This window comes from Peromyscus californicus, unplaced genomic scaffold (assembly GCF_007827085.1).
Source record: "Peromyscus californicus insignis strain IS unplaced genomic scaffold, ASM782708v3 Scaffold_2__1_contigs__length_46816999, whole genome shotgun sequence".
Classification (NCBI taxonomy): Eukaryota; Metazoa; Chordata; class Mammalia; order Rodentia; family Cricetidae; genus Peromyscus; species Peromyscus californicus.
This window is the reverse complement of record NW_026294540.1, coordinates 26,387,891-26,406,699: the sequence shown is the minus strand read 5'-3', so window position 1 is coordinate 26,406,699 and position 18,809 is coordinate 26,387,891. Positions and strand designations below refer to the sequence as shown.

At 55.1% G+C, this 18,809-nt stretch overlaps 1 protein-coding gene across 4 annotated transcripts in view; it reads right to left on the bottom strand.

Annotated features, from left to right (window-relative positions):
• Positions 1-1,430: 1,430 nt before the first annotated feature.
• Positions 1,431-18,809, bottom strand: part of Dtx2 (deltex E3 ubiquitin ligase 2) — a 37,373-nt gene continuing 19,994 nt past the window's right edge. For 3 of the 4 annotated variants that reach the window (XM_052754004.1, XM_052754003.1, XM_052754005.1), the window contains 7 exons: positions 12,437-12,540; positions 8,384-8,521; positions 6,340-6,413; positions 5,665-5,823; positions 3,661-3,822; positions 2,929-3,018; positions 1,431-2,016 (listed from right to left, as the gene is read on the bottom strand). In XM_052754004.1, coding sequence (XP_052609964.1) covers positions 1,789-2,016; positions 2,929-3,018; positions 3,661-3,822; positions 5,665-5,823; positions 6,340-6,413; positions 8,384-8,521; positions 12,437-12,540 — 955 coding nt within the window. In that variant the 3' untranslated portion in view covers positions 1,431-1,788. The remainder of the gene's footprint in view (positions 2,017-2,928; positions 3,019-3,660; positions 3,823-5,664; positions 5,824-6,339; positions 6,414-8,383; positions 8,522-12,436; positions 12,541-18,809) is intronic. The other variant, XM_052754006.1, reaches the window with a different exon arrangement.

Sequence of the window (18,809 nt, the reverse complement as noted above, 5' to 3'; positions counted from 1 at the left end):
CCTCGGATGCCCTGAAGCTGGAGTCATCAAATTTGAGTGCTGGGAACTGGACTCAGGTTTGTTTTCTGCAAGAACAGTATGTATGCTTAACTGCTGAGCCATGTCTCTAGACCCTGTTGATTTTTTTAAATTTATGTGGGTGTTATGTGTGCATAGGAGGGCCCTCCTGGGGTTGGAGGTGGTTGTGAGCTGCCCGACACAGGTGCTGGAAATCAGTTGGGTCCTCTGGAAGGGTAGTGCGTGCTCTGCTGAGCCTTCTCTCGAGGTGCCGCCCCCCTTGTCCCTGCTCTGGATACACTCCCTCATCAGGTGTGTGATTGTGGCATCTTCTCCCGGAATCTTGCTGTCCTTCAATGGCAAAGCTCTAAGGCTCCATAAGGGCCCAGAGGGTGACAAAATTTGGGGACGCATCCCAACTGCTGTCCTGCGTAGGCAGCGTAAGGACTGGAGTGAGTCACAAATGTGGTCTGAGGGCAGCCAAGTCAGGGCTCTGCCAAGGAAACCGACGACCTTTTCCCCAGGGCTCACTTACACCGTTGGGCACACAGTGTCTCTAGAGCCACATGAAAACGTTCTTTGAAAATCAGAAGAGGAAGAGGGGAAGGAAGTGTGTGGGAGGCAGAGGCTGTGGGGAGCACTATGAAATGCTGTCGTCTGGAGAGGACACGGCCACTCCACTCAAAGTCACAGCAGCTGTGGTCACCTGCACAAGATGAGGCCTATCCACACTCCATCGCGGACAGGGAAGGGTGCTGAGGCTCCAGCCCTACCTGAGAAGCTACAGGCAGTGGTTGCTAGGGGAGAGGGAGTCCTTTGTCCCCCAGTGGTACAGCCAGTGCTAAATTGCCCATGTTCCTGTGAATAATCCCCTTCCATGTCGGTGCAAGCAGCTCTAACGAAACTCGGCAGCTCACAAAAACAAGAAGCTACAACAGGCCATGAGAGGGTAACAGGGAGCGAAAGGACAAAACTCAGGGAAAGAACGAACCTGTCACGGGCAGTGGAGTACACCCGTAATCCCAGCACTAAGGAGGCCGAGGCAGGAGGATTATATGGTTTAAATAGTGAGACCCAGACTCAATAACCAGGGCTTAGAGACTGGCCTCCGAAGGTCCCTGCCCACCCTACCTCTGAGCATCCTCATCACTGGGAAGCATGGGGACCGCACACCCTGTGTGAACAGCACTCGGTACAGCGGGCTGTGTAATAAGGGGCAGCTGCTCCAGGACCGCAGTGCTGAGACCACACAGCAAGGAGCAAGAGTCTCTCCGCTGAGCTCGGTCCTCGCTTCCTAGATGTGACCTGAATGAGCATCGAGAAGATGGCTCCCTGCTCCACACAGCAGCAAGTGTGCCACACAAAGGGTCGTATCTCACATTCACGCGCGCGCGCGCGCGCACACACACACACACACTTCACAGACACACACATGTTGGCTATAGGGTCTTTATTGCAAATAAAATCTGAGGTATGAGAAGCTGACCAGAAGCTGGGAGGGTAGCCCCTGCTCACCCCTTGCTGGGTCACCAGCCCACCAGAGGCCGGAAGGGCCCTTCCCATCTGTGCACTGAGGTAGCTCCAGCTTAAGCCTCCACAAGTACAAAACTGAGGGCGCCCGCCCACTTCCCAGGCAGGAGGGTGGCAGGAGAGGCAGGGAGAAGTCCTAGCTTCAGGAGGGGTACATCCTGCACCCCAACAAACATTCTTGCCTCTCAACAAAGGCACACCTTCCTGCCCACCCACCCACCCAGGGGCCGCTGGGGCGGTCGCCAGAGGCAGCCTGAAGACTCACTGCTGCTCCAGGCAGTCCTCGGTGACTCCCTGGGCAGCCAGCTCGGCCAGCACATTCTGCAGGTAGTTGGGGTCTGGGTAGCCGTGGCCTGTCAAGTTCCGGTCCATCTCGGTCTTGTGGTGGATCTCATTCCACACGACCGTGTCTGTCTCGCCCGTGGTGTTAGACGTCCCCACGGTGAAGATGAGTCGTCTCTTCCAGGCCACCTTCAGGAGCTCCAGGACCTGCCAGGGAGAGGGGAGGAGGGCCTTTGACAGCCACTGGGGCTCTGCGCTGCCACATGGCTGTTGGTCCAGGCGACGGGCCCATGCAGTCCCAGGCACTGGAGCACACGTGTGGGGACTCCTGGAGCGCTCCACACCAGCCTTGCCCAGCCCCCCTCTCCATCTTGGCACTACCCTGGAGTTGGCCTTCCCTCCAGATCTGACTCTGCCCCTCACTGCTGCAGGCCTCCTGCCCTCGTCATGGCCTCCACACACAGTAGAACTGGGCGGTAGAGGCTCCACAAAGCTGATGACCCGAGCTAGGTGCTCAGACCCACGTAGTGGAGAGGACGAACTGGCTGCAGGGCTAGCTTCTGATTCCGCAGGAAAGCCACGGCACGGCCCCTGCAGCCCCGCACCCCAGCAGCCAGATGGGTCTGGGTGTTCTGTTTTGGAGGAGGGATTGGGCCTCATCATGTAGCTAAGGATGGCTCTGAACTCCACGTTTCTGTCTCCACCCACCAGGTGCTGACATTGTGGAAATGTGCCACTGGGCTCAGTTTATGGGGAGCTGGGGACTGAACCCTGGGCTCTGGGCACACCAGGCACAGCCCAGCAGCCAGGAGCACTCCACATGCTGCTGCTTCAGAGCGCCTGACCTGCGGCAGCCGGGAGCTTCCTCACCCTGTGCTTTGGGCCCAGCCCGGCCCTTCCCCAGCCCCATCGCCAAGCCCTAGAGCAGCTGTTCTGTGGACCTGGAAGCTTCTTCCTAGCCCCCAAGGCCTTGCTGAGGTCCCAGGCTGGCGGGTATCCCTAGTCTCTCCTGCAGCAGCCCAGCTCTCCTCCAACTCTGGAGCTGCTGGAAGAGCCAGCTCACGGTGGATCCCAGGGGAGGGGAGGCAGACCAGGTGGGGATGGGGACAAGGACTTTACCTTGCGGCCTTGAGGGTTATCTGGCAGGTAGCACTGCCGGGGAAAGCCTCGGGCTGTGAACGGCTTCCCAGGGCTGGGGTGCTCCGGTCCCTGTGAGAGGAAAGCAGACAGCTTGACGGCAGAACCGTGGCCGGCTGCGGCTCACAGGCCGGGGACGTCTCAGCCACAGCCTAGCCTTCCAAGCTGGGTCCGCGCCTGTGCCAACACTCAGTCAGTGTGGCCTCCCAGCCATAGTCACCTGTCCATAACCTGCACCCAATGGCCGGAAACTTCCTCGTTCCGAAGGACACTGTGAACTCTGCCAGGGACAAGGACGGGCACTCTCGCTCCTCTCGCTTTTCCTCATGGAGCCCTGGAGTGGGATGCTCCACGGAGCCTCAGTACCAGGACGCTTGGCAATAAGGGTCTTGCCCCTCTTCAGCCTTCCTGCCCCTCTTCAGCCTTCCTGCCCCACACCCTACCACCTGCACACGCAGGAGCCCCAACTGTTCCTCATGCTCTTTCTGCCCAGACCACCTCAGCTCAGACGTCTCCTCCTGTGGAGAGCCTTCCCTCACTCAGAGAAGGGCCCGAGGCCACCTTCTCTTTCTTCCATCACCCAACCCCAGCACTGCTCCAGGCGGGGTCATCCCGACCCCATACTGGATGGAGATATTGAGAACACAGTGAGCAGGAAGAGGGTGCTCAGGAATGGTGACCCGGCCAGGTCCCTGGTGGGGAGCTGGCCCTCACCTGGATGCCGTGAGGGATGTTGTAAACAATGAGTATAGTCCCGCAGTCCTCGTGGCCTGGGAGAGACGCGTGGAACCTGAACACCTCCATCTTTCCCCACGGCTGTGTTCCAGTCTTCTCCCCATAGATGGTTTTGCAAGAAGGGCACTGTAGACTGCCGTCCTGGAGGGCAGATGTGTCGGGCTGAGCTGGGGCGCCCAGCTCACCTCAATGCCAGCCGGGGCCAGATGGCAGGGGGTCAGTGTGTTTTCCCCCCAGCCTCTCCTCCCAGAAACTGGACCTCAGTGGTGAACGGAAGAGGCTAAACTGGGCACCACAAACCCGATTCTCACTCAACTGGCACGGTACCGGGGAGACGGGCACATGGTAGGAAACGGAGGGTCACAGACCTCCTGCACAGGGCTGTCATGGCGTGTACAGGAACACGGGGCCTCAGCCACTCCAGTGTGACCTGGTTCCCCTCCCACCCCTCCCACCCGACTACACTCCTCCACAGGGCAGCAGCTCAGTCAGGACGCCCCCTGTGAGAAGGGGCCTGGACGCTGCAGTCAGGAGTGGGTCAGGACCCTAGACAGAGTCCTACTTTTGTCTTTATTTAGCTAACTGCTGATTAATGTGTGTTTCCGAGCATGCACGCACGCACGCACGCGCACATGCACGCACGCACGCACGCACGAGCACCTGAAGTTCAGGACAACTTTACAGAGCTGGTTTTCTCCTTCCACCTTGACATGGGTGCAGGGCTGGACTCGTACAGAAAACTCCTTCACCTGCTCAGCTATCTCACCTGCTGTCTGTCTGTCTGTCTGTGTGTCTGTCTGTCTGTCTGTCTGTGTGAGGATCTTATGCAGCACAGGCTGGCCGTGTACGCCTGAGCCTTGGGCATCACCCTCCTAAGTGCTGGGAAAGAGGTGTCCATGCTCGGTGCCCTGAGTTTTTTCATCTGCACATGGCTGACTACTCAGGACTGTCATGGAAGGTATGAAATGCGTGGGAGTGGGAGTGTAAGGGAGACATAGGCCTAATGCTCAGAGGAGCCTAGGATTCCTCCCTGAGGCAAGCTGGAGGAGTCATGTTGGCCATACTCCTACAGCTTGGGGTGGGCCTCAGGGACCCGATGTACATTCAGAAACAGCTCTAAGCCTTTGGCTCTTTTTCTGCTGCTGGGGGTGGAACCCAGGGCAAGTGCTCTACCACTGAGCCACACCCCAGCCCCTCACTGGGGCATTCTAGGCAGGTGCTCTACCACTGAGCCACACCCCCAGCTCCTCACTGGGGGATTCTAGGCAGGTGCTCTACCACTGAGCCACACCCCCAGCTCCTCACTGGGGGATTCTAGGCAGGTGCTCTACCACTGAGTCACACCCCCAGCCCCTCACTGGGGGATTCTAGGCAGGTGCTCTACCACTGAGTCACACCCCAGCCCCTCACTGGGGGATTCTAGGCAGGTGCTCTACCACTGAGTCACACCCCAGCCCCTCACTGGGGGATTCTAGGCAGGTGTTTAACCACTGATCCACACCCCAGCCCTCACTGGGGGATTCTAGGCAGGTGCCCTACCACTGAGCCACACCCCAGCCCCTCACTGGGGGATTCTAGGCAGGTGCTCTACCACTGAGCCACACCCCAGCCCCTCACTGGGGGATTCTAGGCAGGGGCTCTACCACTGAGCCACACCCCAGCCCCTCACTGGGGGATTCTAGGCAGGTGCCCTACCACCATGCTAGACTCCTAGCCCAGGCCCTTATTGGTCTAAGCGGGAGTGAGCCCATGCCTTTCAACAGCCTGCTGCTGTACGAGCAAAGATCTCTTGGGCTACTTCTTTGTTGTTGTCTTGAGACAGGGTCTCTCTACGTAACTCAGGCTGGGCTAGAACCTTCGCTCCTACTGCCTCAGCTTCCGGAGTCCTGAGGTGACAGGTATGTGACACCATACCCAGAGGCCGTAGGCCAACATGGGCTGTGAGGACAGGTCACCGCAGCCCCACCCAGCCCTCTGTGGTACCTTGTTCCCATTGCAGTACATGGCCAGCAGGCAGAGCAGGTGGAAGGGATGGCCGCACTTGGTGAGGCGGCCCACAGCCATGGGCCCGAGGGTCCTGCTGTCAGCCACGTCACTGTACCCAGAGGCCACAGACAGTTTCTCCATACAGATGATGCAGTCCTGCAGGAAGGCACACAGCACATGCTTGCCACTGGACAGCCACCCCAGCATTCCCACGCCAATGCTGGGCCGCAGTGAGCCAGTGCAGGGGTGGGGAGGAGTCCTGGCTCTGTCAGAAGAAGGGAATGCTAGGCCTTCAGAGTCAATCCAGCGGCTGTTCCAGAACAGGGGACCACAGAGCCATCTCTCCCCTGCGTTCTTGAAGGGCCACAAAGCGAAAAGAACTCTAACTCACCAACCCAATGGTTCTCACTAGAAAGGGTGTCCCTTGGAAAAGGCCACCTTGTTCCTTCACAAAGCTGGCCTAAGCGGAGCCAGGCTCGACAGTCATGCCTACCCCACAGGCTGAGGAGAAAGCACACTGCTCAGGGCGTCAGCCTGGCCGTGAGGTGAGACTGAGCTCTGGCCACCTCATCTTGGTCATGTCTACCCAACCCTAAAATCAACACCAGGTCCCGGAGCACACCGCCGGCCTCCTGCGGGCCCAGCGGGCCGGGGTCCTCCCAGGACACATACCTCATCGGGGGTCATTCTCAGCTCCTCAGTATACTTTCTGATCACGTGCTCTGGCTCGGGCTTAGGCGCCCCTTCTGGAAGAGAGCAAGATGTGAGTGCTGTCCCAGCCTGCGGGGCGGGGAGGGCGGTGCTGAGTTAGGAAGCAGGCAGGCAGAAGTCCCAGCTGCCAGGAGGAACCGTTAGCAGGGCCGAGACAGGAAAAGTTAGCTCGAAAGACAGGGCAGCCTCCAGTGCAGGCACAGGATGCCGACAGCCAACCCAGGCCACCTGCTCGGGGGAGGACTGGTCCACAGGAGGCAGAGGGTCCGCAACAGAGCAGCAAGTCCCCCTGAGCTATGCCCCCAGGAAACTACCCCAGAAGTGTCAAAGGGCAGCTTTGAGAACAGAGTACCCCAGCAGATCCTGGTGGTGCCGCCTGCCCAACTGTCAGCACTCACACGGACATTTCAGTGACAGAGGTAGTTTGAGTCTAGTGGGTATGGAGCGGGGGCAATGTGAGCATCTGTGGGCACTGAAAACGCCGTCACAACACATTACCCCGCCACACACATCTTGGGACTGGAGGATCTCGGTCACAAGCCCACTGGACTCTGAAGCCTAGTGATCCGGAAGTGGCTGGCTGAGCATGAGTGCGTGAAGCTAAGGGGAGCCCTGAACCAGGGCCTAGACATCTCCAAGTACAGAAGAGTTGGGACAGAAAGGGGGCCAGGGAGAACAATGCAGCCCTGAACCCCACTGTCTACGGTGAGATCACAGTGAGGTTCCTGTCTGAGGCCATCTTGCAGCCTTCCACTTATGGCTGAAAAGATTTGTATGAGCGAGCCGGACTGCAGGACCCTTCCAGACCAGAGAAGCAGGTGACAGCCACATGGAGAGGCGGCTTAGTGCAGAAGCTGCAATCAGGGAAGTGAGGTTTGATTCTAGTTCATGTGCTATGACCAAATCCTACCGCCTCAGACACCCAACAAGTTGTCACTGGTAGAAATGTTAGTTGTCAGCTCCTGGACAATACAGAAACCAGCAGAGGGTACCACATACACCCCATATATGCCCTATAACTCACCAAACACACACATACAAGAGACACTAGACACACACACACACACACACACCCCACACCCCACACACACCTCACAATCCCTGCAAAGCACTCACACTCTGGCCACTGGCAAGAAAACCAGACAAAAGGATCAACACTACAGTTGCTGCCACATAGGAAGGACTTCCCCTAGACCAGGGGCCTTGAGAAAAGCCCACATGGTGGTACATGCCTTGAGAGGCAGCACTCAAATGCCAGGCTAGCCTTGGGTGTACAGCAATACTTATCTCAAAAACAGAAGACAGGAAGGCCCTGTGGCTACACAGACCAGTCTCTGGGTAACCTCTGACTTCCCTCTGCTCAGAATCAGCTGAGCATCTTGCTGCCCGTCTGCGCACACAGCCTTCTAGAGCTGAAAGGAGCCTCAGTTACCGGCCAGCCACATCAATCCCATGAGAGTCACCTATACCCAAGTTGGCCAGAAGGACTGCCAAGGTCTGTGTTCTTCACAAACAAACCGAGTGTACTGAGAAGTTGCCGGCCTGCCCTGTCCACAAACATGTCTCTACAGAAGCAGAAGGCAAGTGTGTGCAGAGGGCTGGGACTTTCAGCTTAGCTGGTAGACTGCTTGCCTAGCATGCAAGAAGCCCTCCCAGGGTTCCAAACCCAATAGGACATGTACTGGGTGTGGTGGTGCACGCCTGTAACACCAATGCTTAGGAGGCGGCAGCAACAAGATCAAGGGTCAAGGTCAGTGACGCGCCCTGAAAAGACAGCGGTATGATGGGCAGCCAGGCCGGCACTGCAGTTCCAGGGCCTCAGTAACAAGCCCGTCGCCCACCACTACTGAGCCGGTAAAACGCCAGAGCCACTTCTGCCGGCAGACAAGGGCGGGGAGAGGAGGTGCAGAAGTAGAGAAGGGCCATGGAGGGCAGGGAAGAGAGTCCAGGCAGCGAGATTTGGAGGAAGCTGAGCAGGGCTAGAGCGTGTGTGAACCGGAACTACCTTTCACGGACATTTTCCTCAGCCTCTTAACTGAGCTGTGACCTTTAGAGGCCGGACGGGAGGCAGGAGGGCCGGTGGGCCGGGGTGCGCGGCTAAGACACACGGGGAGTCCAATGGCTGACAGCACACTCGTCATGCCTGCACGGGTGCGAGATCAGACATGCAGGGGACACGTTAGAAGGAGGCATTCCGACTCGGTGTTCAGGACCCTGCTGGGAGTGAAGCGGTGACATGGTGACTGGCCACCAAGACCGGGCATCTCCCCAGGAGAGGGATCTGGTCACTGGAAGGGTGCCAGTGCCTCCCCAGGCTAGCCAAGCAGTACTCCAGGCCAGACACCAGAGAACCTGGACCCCAAGTTCCCCAGCATGTGCCCACAGCATGCAGGGAGGGGTGAGAGGACAAGGTGGCCTTAGGGAGCCGGGGCAGAACAGCCCGGGGCCTCCTGCACGGCACTGCCCCATGACAGGCGCAGGGAAGGAAGAGACTGGCAGGGTGCAGCCAAGCTGTGGCAGCAGGGGCAGTCCCAGCAGGGCAGGCGTCCAGGGCCTGAGGGCTTCCCTGGACTCGGCTGGAGTCCCTGGCCTGGCTGTGCCTTCCTGGCTTCTCCACCGGCTCTCCACAGCCTGTCTGGACTGAGTAACAGTGGTGATGGCTGACACTAAGTGTCAACCCGACAGGCTCTGGAACCGCTAGGAGACAGCGCTGAGCCTCTGGGCTAACTGAGGCGAAGACCACTCCACGGTGGGCTACACTGTCCCCTGCGCCACGGTCTGGACTGAGGGACAAGGAGGAGAAGGAAGCCACGCCACCTGCAGTCCTCTCTCTGGCTTCCCGACGGGGTGCTTTCCCACCACGTCTCAGACTGTGAGACGAAAGAACCCAGTTCTCCTTCCTCTCTCCCTCCCTAGCTCTCCGTCTGCTGTGCTGTGACAGCAAGGAGTGAAGTGACTGACACTGCTGGAGCAGTGGTCCAGGGACTGCTCCCCACTGAAGCCACCCCAGGGCCAGCTGGGGCCTCCTGCACCACTAGGAAAGAATCCGCACTGGGCCGGGGTTGACACTCGACAGGCTACTGTCTCCAAACCACAGGCCTGCCCCATCTTGGGGCCCCAGGCCTGCCCCATCTTGGGGCCCACTTTTCCGAGATGGACACTTGATGCCCCCCCACTCCACACCCCCTGGTCACCTGACATGTCCTGGGATAGAATGCTCTCTTGCTGGAGGTCCTGTCCCTGTCACACTGTCAACCCACACAGAAACCCAAGTCCTCAGGGATCTGAGTCTGGGTCCAAAGCACCTCCTTCCAGGAATGGAGGCCCGGCTTCTTAGCCACCTTGACAGCACTCTCCTGGTCCTGGGCACAGCCCTCCCACGTGCCATTCCTTCCCAGGACAGGCTCCCAGAGAGCAGAGGGGCTGCAGAAGGGCTGAGGGGCAGCCAGGGCCACAGCTCTCAACTAGGCAGTGAGCCACACTGGGGACAGGAGCAGAGGCCTGCGGTGGCCGGGCAGCGGGGCTGCGGCAGGCTGGGGATCATGTGGTGGCCTCTCGCTGGGAGGCTCCAGAGCACACAGGATGTTCCCGGGCTCAAATGCAGTTCCCACAGGAAATGGGGGTGCAAGCGGCAGGAAGAGGAAGGGAGTAGGGATGGAGTAGCCTTCCTTCAGAGAACCCCGACACTCTGCAATGGCCCACTGAGCAGCATCCTGCTCAGGTGTCACGGTGACAGATAGGCTTGTGATGGTTAACACTGCCAACCCGACAGGATCTAAAATCACCTGAGAGACAGCGCAGGGGCATGTCTGAGGAGGAGGAGATTTTAGATCAGGATAGCTAAGGTGGAAAGGCCTACACTAACCATGGGCAGCAGCATTTCATGTGATCTTGGACTGAATAAAACGGAGTGAGCCAGCTGAGCACCAGCAGTCAGCTCTCTCTACGTCCTGACTGTAGGTCATGTGACCAGCTGCCTCACACCCTTGCTGCCATACTTCCGGTGGGCTGCACCCCCGGAACCATAAACCAAGACAAACGGCCTCCATCCTTAGGTTGCCCACCGGTATTGAGCCACCCTGACAAGGAGAGTAACACCGCGATGCTTCCCTCAGACCCCAGACGCTGGGCAGGTGTCCCCCAGCCGGCAGGCGTCACTGTACACACTGAGGGTGACAGCCATGCATGCCATCACCACCTCAGCCTCTGTACTGTGCTCCAGTTTTCCTTCTTTGCACCCAGCAGTCTGAAAGCCCTCAAGCTTGTTTTAGCTGGTACCATTCCCTCAGCGTGAGCCCCACAGGATAAGGATGCCACTGACCCACTCCCGTCTGCCTTGCATCCTGGCAATACCCTTATGTCGGAGGTGTGGTGTGTGTCTGCAGAGGCATCGCCTGGAACACCACTACCAGCCCCCAGGAACCAAGTCTCAGTAGTCCTTTCCCATCCACCACAGTGCTCAGTCCTACAACTCCAGTCACCAAACACCTTACATCAGAATGAAGACGCCTGGAAAGAAGTAACCTCTGGGCTGGGGATGTGGCTCAGCCAGCAGGGTGCTCACCTAGCACTCACGACATCCTGAGTTCCATCCTCAGTGCTCCGTAAGATGGGCATGGAGGTGCGGCCCTCTAATTCCAGAGGACACTGGGTCCCTGGACCGCAGTTACTGAGCGGTGTTAACTGCCATCTGGTGTGTGGGAACCAAGCCCAGGTCCTCTACAAGAGCACCAAGTGCTCCTAACTGCTGAGTCACCTCTCCAGCCTTCCTTCCTCTTCATACACCACACGACTGGCAAGTGACCCCAACAACAAGGTGTTATAAAGCACCAGCATGCATGGTCCCAGAGACCTTCCTGGACTCCAAAGGACCTTTTCATGTCCTATTCAGTCTCTCCCACAAAAGCCAAGCCCGCCCACCCACCCTTTCTGAGCACAGCTCTCCTGAAATGGACAGCCACAGGCCCAGTACCTCTGGACTGTCCCACCTGTCTATGCCACAGCCACCAGCCCTGTCCAATGCTCTTGCCATATGCAGGACACCAATACAACACAAAGGAGCTGAGGGTGCACTGTGTCCTAGAACAAGGTGGGTACAAAAAGACTTCAAACCAGACAGGATTCAGGAGGCTGCAGCAAGAAGATCAATACTGAGATTCTATCTCAAAACAAAAACTGTAATCCAACTGTCAGGGGGCTGAGGTATCCAGCTCAAGAGTTTAAGGCCTACATGGAATCCCTCTCTCAAACAAAACAAGACCAAATTAGGGGGAGGGATGTAGTTGGCAGAGTGTGTGCCTGACATGCCCAAAGCTCTGAGTTCCCCCCCAGCCCCTCACAAAGCAGGCCCAGTGGTGTGGGTGTGCCTAGCTTTGCAATCCCGGGGCTGGAGAGCCAGGGACAGTCAGATTCCAGGGGCTGGCTAGTTAGGGAGTCAGCCAGCCTAGCACACCCCAAGAGTCCCAGGCCAACAAGAGACTGACATATCTTACAAACCAAGGTGAACAGCTCCTGAAGAACAGCACCTGAGGAAGTCCTCCGGATCCCTCCCACATGCACACTCACGAAACAAATCAAAAGACAAAATGCCAAGACCTAGGGGCTGGAGAGATAGCTCAGCTGTTAAAAACACTTGTAGAGGATTCAGGTTTGGTTCCCAGCACACACATGGCAGCTTATAACCGCCTCTGGTTCTAGTTCCGGGGAATCCGACGCCCTCTTCTGTCCTTTTCGAGAACCTGCACTCATGTGGTAAACATACACACATTCAGACACATACATATACATAATAAATCATGAAACACACATACACACAAGACCTCACTAAGGCCAAAAGAAATGCTCTAACTATAGTTCAAGCTGATGCAAATACTAGGAGAGTATCCACCAGGCCTGACATCCCCCCAGGGCTGGAGAAGCTCCTGGACTTACTCCTTGGGAGCACATCAATCACCCCAAGGAGCCCCTTAGCATTTCCCTGAGGACCCGAGGGTGCCAGGCCCTGTCTCCACCATTCCCTCCCCACTAACCCCATGGGACAGTCTGTCAGGACACTTACCTGCAAGCGCCTGCTGGACCCTGCTGGCCTTGGGCATCTGCACGGGCACAGTGGTGGGGGCGCTCCCTGGGCTGCTGGAGGAGGGACCGCTGGGGAAGGAGGCACTTGGGGAGAAAAGAGAGCAGACTCAGTGGATGGTAGCTGGCTGAGCAGCAGCGAATCTGAAAGCTGGGGGTTCTCTGGCTGCACTTTCTCAGCAGCCTGTGGGTGGAGGCCCATGTGCTGTTACCTCGGGCACTTGAGAAACTGAAGACAAGGTGGTGTTCAACCAGGTTTCAAGTGACTTTTAAAAGGCATTCTGAGCCGGGCGGTGGTGGCGCACGCCTTTAATCCCAGCACTCGGGAGGCAGAGCCAGGCGGATCTCTGTGAGTTCGAGGCCAGCCTGGTCTCCAAAGCGAGTTCCAGGAAAGGCGCAAAGCTACACAGAGAAACCCTGTCTCGAAAAACCAAAAAAAAAAAAAACAAAAAAAAAAAAAACAAATAAAAGGCATTCTGTCACTTACATACGGCGTTCCAATTAAAAACGGAATCATTCATTCATACACATACATACATACATTCATACATATACATACATAGAGAACATCGGGGCCAATGAGATGGCTCATCACTGTATTTGTGAGCTTCCTACCACTGAGCTGGCCCTGCTCTGAGTTCAAGAACCAGAACCCACAGGGTGGAAACATTCCTGCAAACTGTCCTCTGACCTGCATGTGGGTTATGGCACGTGGGCATCCACACACACTAAATAAATATAACTACAGAAGGCTCTTGGCTGGGCATCGCGGCACACACTTGTAATCCTAGCACTCAAGAGGCAGAGGAGGAAGCTGACAGGACTTGAAGGCCAGCCTGGTCTGCGTTCAGAGTCAGCCAGAGGCCAGCCGAGGCTACATGGGGAGACTGTCTCAACCGAGAAACCCAGGAACAAAAACAAAACAGGAAAGCTCCGGGGTACCGGAAGAGGCGGGCCACTCTAACAAGCAACAGAGCCCCACACTGCCAGTAACAGGACGATCAGTGTCACACACTACGCAACCAGTTAGATCCACGCTATTTCTGCGGAATTCCTAGCAAAATAAATCCTCAAAATAAAGCTTAGGGATTTGATATTTTAGTGAAGTGAGGGTATTGGGGATGGAGCGTTGTCTTGTGTGTAAGGTCCTGGGTTCTATCCTTAGCACTGCAACAAACATTAAAATTTTAACGATTTATTTTAAATTATATTCGTGTGTGTGTGTGTGTGTGTGTGTGTGTGTGCATGTGCAAGAGCCTGAGGAGGCCAGAAGAGGGAGGTGTCCTGCATTTTAAATGGCTGCTGCCTTTTAAGCCACAGCTGTCTGAATCAGCAGCTGCAATCCCGCAGCTACCAGCGGCAGGTAGGCCGCAAAGGCCGTAGCCAGAAGGAAATCTGCTTCCTCCGGCTCCAACTCTTTCAAAGCTACGAAGGGAACTTAACTAAACCTCTCCCTCTAAAGAGCTCAAGATTCAAAGGTTAAGGTGGAATTAATTCTGCTCTTTAGAGGCTGAATAGCAAGTAGTTCACCTCCTGTCCTTGCTTGAGTCCTCCAAAATGCCCTCCTGCTTCTCCTGGCCCCTCCTTATAAACCCTTTCTCACCTGGCTCCCCCCACCACTTCCTGTCAGCTAGTTGCTGACCCAGCCTCCTGACCACTGGCAAATTTTATTTAATCAAACACATCTTTGCATCATTAAACAAATGTTCCAGAGCATAAACAAAAGTAACACATCTTGAAATAATATTCTACAGCACAAACTCAGAGACTGTTATCCAATGTGGCGCTCCAGCGCTCATAAAATAAAATGTTAATTGAGAGGTTCAGAACCTGGGGGGATGGCTCAGTAGGTAAATTCTTGCTAGCACGAGGACTGGAATTTGTATCCTCAGGGCTTGCAGGCCACCCAGTCTAGCCAATCAGTGAGCTCCAAGTTCAGGGAGAGACCCTGTCTCAAAAAGAAAAAAAAAAAAAAAAAAAAAAAAAAAACAAGGAAGGCAGAGGCAGGTGGATCTCTGTGAGTCTGAGGCCAGCTGGTCTACAGAGCAAGTTCCAGAACAGCCAAAATAAAAATAAGTAAATAATGTCAGGTGGTGCGCACATCTTTTTAATCCCAGCACTTGGGAAGCAGAGGCAGGAGGATCTCTGTGAGTTAGAGGCCAGCCTGGTCTACATAGTGAGTTCAAGGACAATCAGGGCTGTTACACAGAGAAACCCTGTCTGAAAAAAACAAACAAAATAATAAATAAATTCAAAAAGGTGGCAAGAGAAGACACCCAGTATTGACCTTTGGCTTCAACATGCATGCACACACATGCACACATACACAAGCACACACATGTATCACAGATGCGGGCTGAGTTTACCACAGCGACTATGATCCAAGTTATTCATTTGGTTCTCATTCCTCACATTCAAATGGTAACAACAGGCGGACCTGGGATACAGGCCTGTCAATCCAGTCATTCTGGAGCCTGAGGCAGGGGGTCACCGAGTTCAGGACCAGCCTGGGCAACAACTGAGCACTTGTTTCAAGGGAAAAAGAGGTCGTGGGGGCTGGTAAGACGGTTCAGTGGGCAAAGGCGTTTGTTGACAGGTCTGATGACTTGAGATGGAGCCTCTGGGATGGACATGATGCAAAGAGAGAACTGACCTCTGGGTGTGCGTGAATAAGCAGACACAAGTGCATGTGTGCTGTGGATGCACACGCACATACATACACACACACACACACACACACACACACAATACACACGTGAATGTCAAAGGAGACGTGCGGACGCAGATCAGTGGTAGAGCCCCGCCTAACGTAAGTGAGGCCGACTTTTCAGTCCCTCAGACGAAATAAATGGAGCTGGACTGAGGGAAGGCCTCCTACAGGGCCTGGAACACAGCAGTGCTCCACGGCTGGCCCGAGTGATCAGAGGTTTCATTTCCAGGTGGTAGTGGCAGCACATGCCTTTAATCCCAGCACTCGGGAGCAGAGGCAGGTGGACCTCTGAGTTTGAGACCAGCCTGGTCTACAGAGTGAGTTCCAGAGAGCCAGGGCTACATAGAGAAACCCTGTCTCAAAAGGAAAAAAAAAAAAAAAAAAAGGTTTTATTTGAATTTCTTGAATGTTCTCTACAAATAAGATAGTCTGGTGTGGTGGGCTTCAAAAAGAAGGCGAGCTGGGGGCTGGAGAGATGGCTCCATAGATCACATGGTAACACCACATGCAAGCCATTCTGGTTTGGGGCAGAGCTCTTCAAGAACAGCTGGCCTGAGTCCCTGCCAGCTCCTCCTCCTCCTCCCCACTCCTGGGGCCCTCCTGGGCCCTTCCAAGCATCCCTGCCCATGCTGATGATGAAATGTCACGGTTACAAAACCTCCCATGTGGTCTCAACACTGGAGCTCCTCAGGGCCCAGCCCAGAACTTGGAAGGCACTCAGGCACAGAGGACAGGCACTATCTGGTTCCTGTACAGCCATGGGCATACAGCCACTGCCTCCAGGGTCTGCCCAAGACCTGCCCCAAAGACAGCCACAGATCACAGAAGTTGGAGGATGGAAGCTACAGGCAGCTGGTGACCTCATCCAGCTGGGAAGTCACACACCCAACTGGAGCTGGACTGAGGGAAGGCCTCCTACAGGGTTGAGAACACAGCAGTGCTCCATGGCTGGTCTGAGTGATCAGAGGTTTCATTTGCCAGGCAGTAATGGCGCACGCCTTTAATTCTAGCACTCAGCAGGTAGAGGCAGGTGGATCTCTGAGTTCAAGGCCAGCCTGGTCTAGAGAGTGAGTTCCAGGACAGCCAGGACTGTTACCTAGAGAAACCCTGTCTCAGAAAACCAAAAAAAAAAAAAAAAAGGTAGCCTGGTGTGAGGGGCTTCATGTCCCCTCTACTCTCAAACCAAAAAGAAGGCTAGTTTGGGGGGGGCTGGAGAAATGATGACTCAGCGGTTAAGAGCACTGACTGCTCTTCCAGAGGACCAGTGTTCAATTCCCAGTACCCACATGGCAGCTCACATCTATCTGTAACTCCAGGATCCAACACCCTCATACAGACATACAGGCACACACCTTTAATCCCAGCACTGGAGAGGCAAAGGCAGGTGGATCTCTGCGGGTTCGAGGCCAGCCTGGTATACAGAGCAAGTTCCACAACAGCCAGGACTATTACACAGAGAAACCCTGTCTCACAAAACACCCCCCAAAAAAAGTAAAATAAAATTTAATAAAGAAAAATTCTGGACCTGCAACATACAATGCTCTAATCTCAAAGAGGACAAGAGAACCAGGGACACAACCCAATACTGGCTGATCCAAAGACCCACAGCAAGAACGGGGATGAGGCAGAGCCTGTACCCAAAGTTTCAATCACACAGGCAGCGGCAGCCAGACTCCCAGGGCAGCAGTGGTGGGGGAAGAGACCCTCAGAGAAGCAGTAAGAACAGGGCAGAAGCTGCTGGGTGTGGCGGCTCATGCCTGTAACCCTGAAGTCGGGAGACTGAAGAGGATCATGAGTTCAAGGCAATTTGAGCTACACAGAGTCCAAGGCATCGGTCTACACAGCAAAATCCCATCTCAAAACAAACAAACAAAAAAAAACAAAAAAGGAGTGGGGAGGGGAGAGGGTGGTGGTGACAGGCAGGGTGAGATGGCTTAGTGGGTAAAGGCAGCACACGCTGCAAGCCAGAGGACCTGAACTGATCCTTAGTACCCACATGATGGAAGGAGAGACTTCTATGAGCACACACAAAATACAGGAACAAAATTAATATAAAAACTCTATCAAAGGCTGGAAAGATGGTTAAGAGCACTGGCTTCCAGAGGACCCAGATTTGATTCCCAGTACCCATGTGATGGCTCACAACCATCTGTAACTCCATTCCCAGGTAATCCAACACCCTCTTCTGGCCTCCTCAGACATGCACACACACCTCATGTCATATACACATATTTTCAAAATCTTTTTTAAAAACAAGGTGGGCAGGTCCTGAGGTAGTACACCCCAGGTAAACCTCTGGCTTTTATGTGCATGTACATTATGTCCACAGCACACACATGTGTGCACCCCCCCACACCCATTCTCGTCTTACCTAAGTTTACAATCATGTGTGAGGCCACAACATGGCTGTCCTCAGCTAGATGAAGCCTGTGGGGCACAGGCTGGGTACACCTGGCTAATGTTTCTAAGCCGCCAGCCCTTGTCACCACCCTTCATCAAAAAACCGAAGCAAGCTGTCCCGCCCTGCGTTGCAGATGGGCGTGAGCATGATACATTCTGGAAAGTTTTCCAGCACCTTCATGAGAGCAGTTTGGATGCTTAAAGGGATAAAACTTTAGCTACGAGGAAATGCAGCGATACCCAGAAGCTCTGTTACAAATGACACAGCTCTGTTTGGAGTGATGTTCCCAGGGGGAACGGCTCGTCTCACCTAGACTGAGCAAAGGGACGGGAAACCACACATGCTCTAAAACCAAAAACCGAAAAAGGGCAGGAGATTCCACAAAAGCCGGGGCCATCCCTGGCTCCGTCAGGGGACTGTAAACTCTCACCCAATGCTGCTGACTCTCCCTTGGCTGGGAGACTTGGTACCACAGCCCCTGGGGAGAAAAAGGGGCCAAATGTTTACATTTCTCCAGTGCCAGCTGGGGAAGAGATCAGGGGCTTAGTTAAGCCCATGGCTCTACAACCCATCCGAGCCGAGTGCTGCCTGAGGAAGGCCACAGAATAAATTACACATGGAAGGCTGGTCACATGCCACCAAGCCTGAGGACCCGAGTGCAATTCCCAGGATCTCCTTGGTGGAAAGAGAGAACTGATTCCAACAGGTTGTCCTCTGACCTTCACAAGCCCACACCAACCCTCCCACATACACAATATAGACATGTGATTTTTTTTTTTTTTTTTTGATTTTTGTTTTTTTTTCAAGACAGGGTTTCTCTGTGTAGGTTTGGTGCCTGTCCTGGATCTTGCTCTGTAGCCCAGGCTGGCCTTGAACTCACAGAGATCTGCCTGGCTCTGCCTCCCGAGTGCTGGGATTAAAGGTGTGCGCCACCACCGCCTGGTCATGTATTTTTTTTTTTTTTTTAATTTAAAGAGATCTGAGTAAACGCTTGCTCAGACTGCATAGGTCCCTGTAAGTGAAAGGACACCTTTCCCAGCTCCTGAACAGCCTGAGGAAACACGGATGCACACAGTGACTTGGGCCGAGGCAGCCAGCTTGCTCTGAGGCTGCCCAACCAACACAGCAGGCTGGCCCAGTTCCTCCTGGCTCCTGCCACCGGGCAAGTAACGACAGGCAGCGCTTGTCCGGCAGCAACAAGCCGGCCCAGTGACCTCCTCCATCACACAGCTGGCCTGCCAGGGT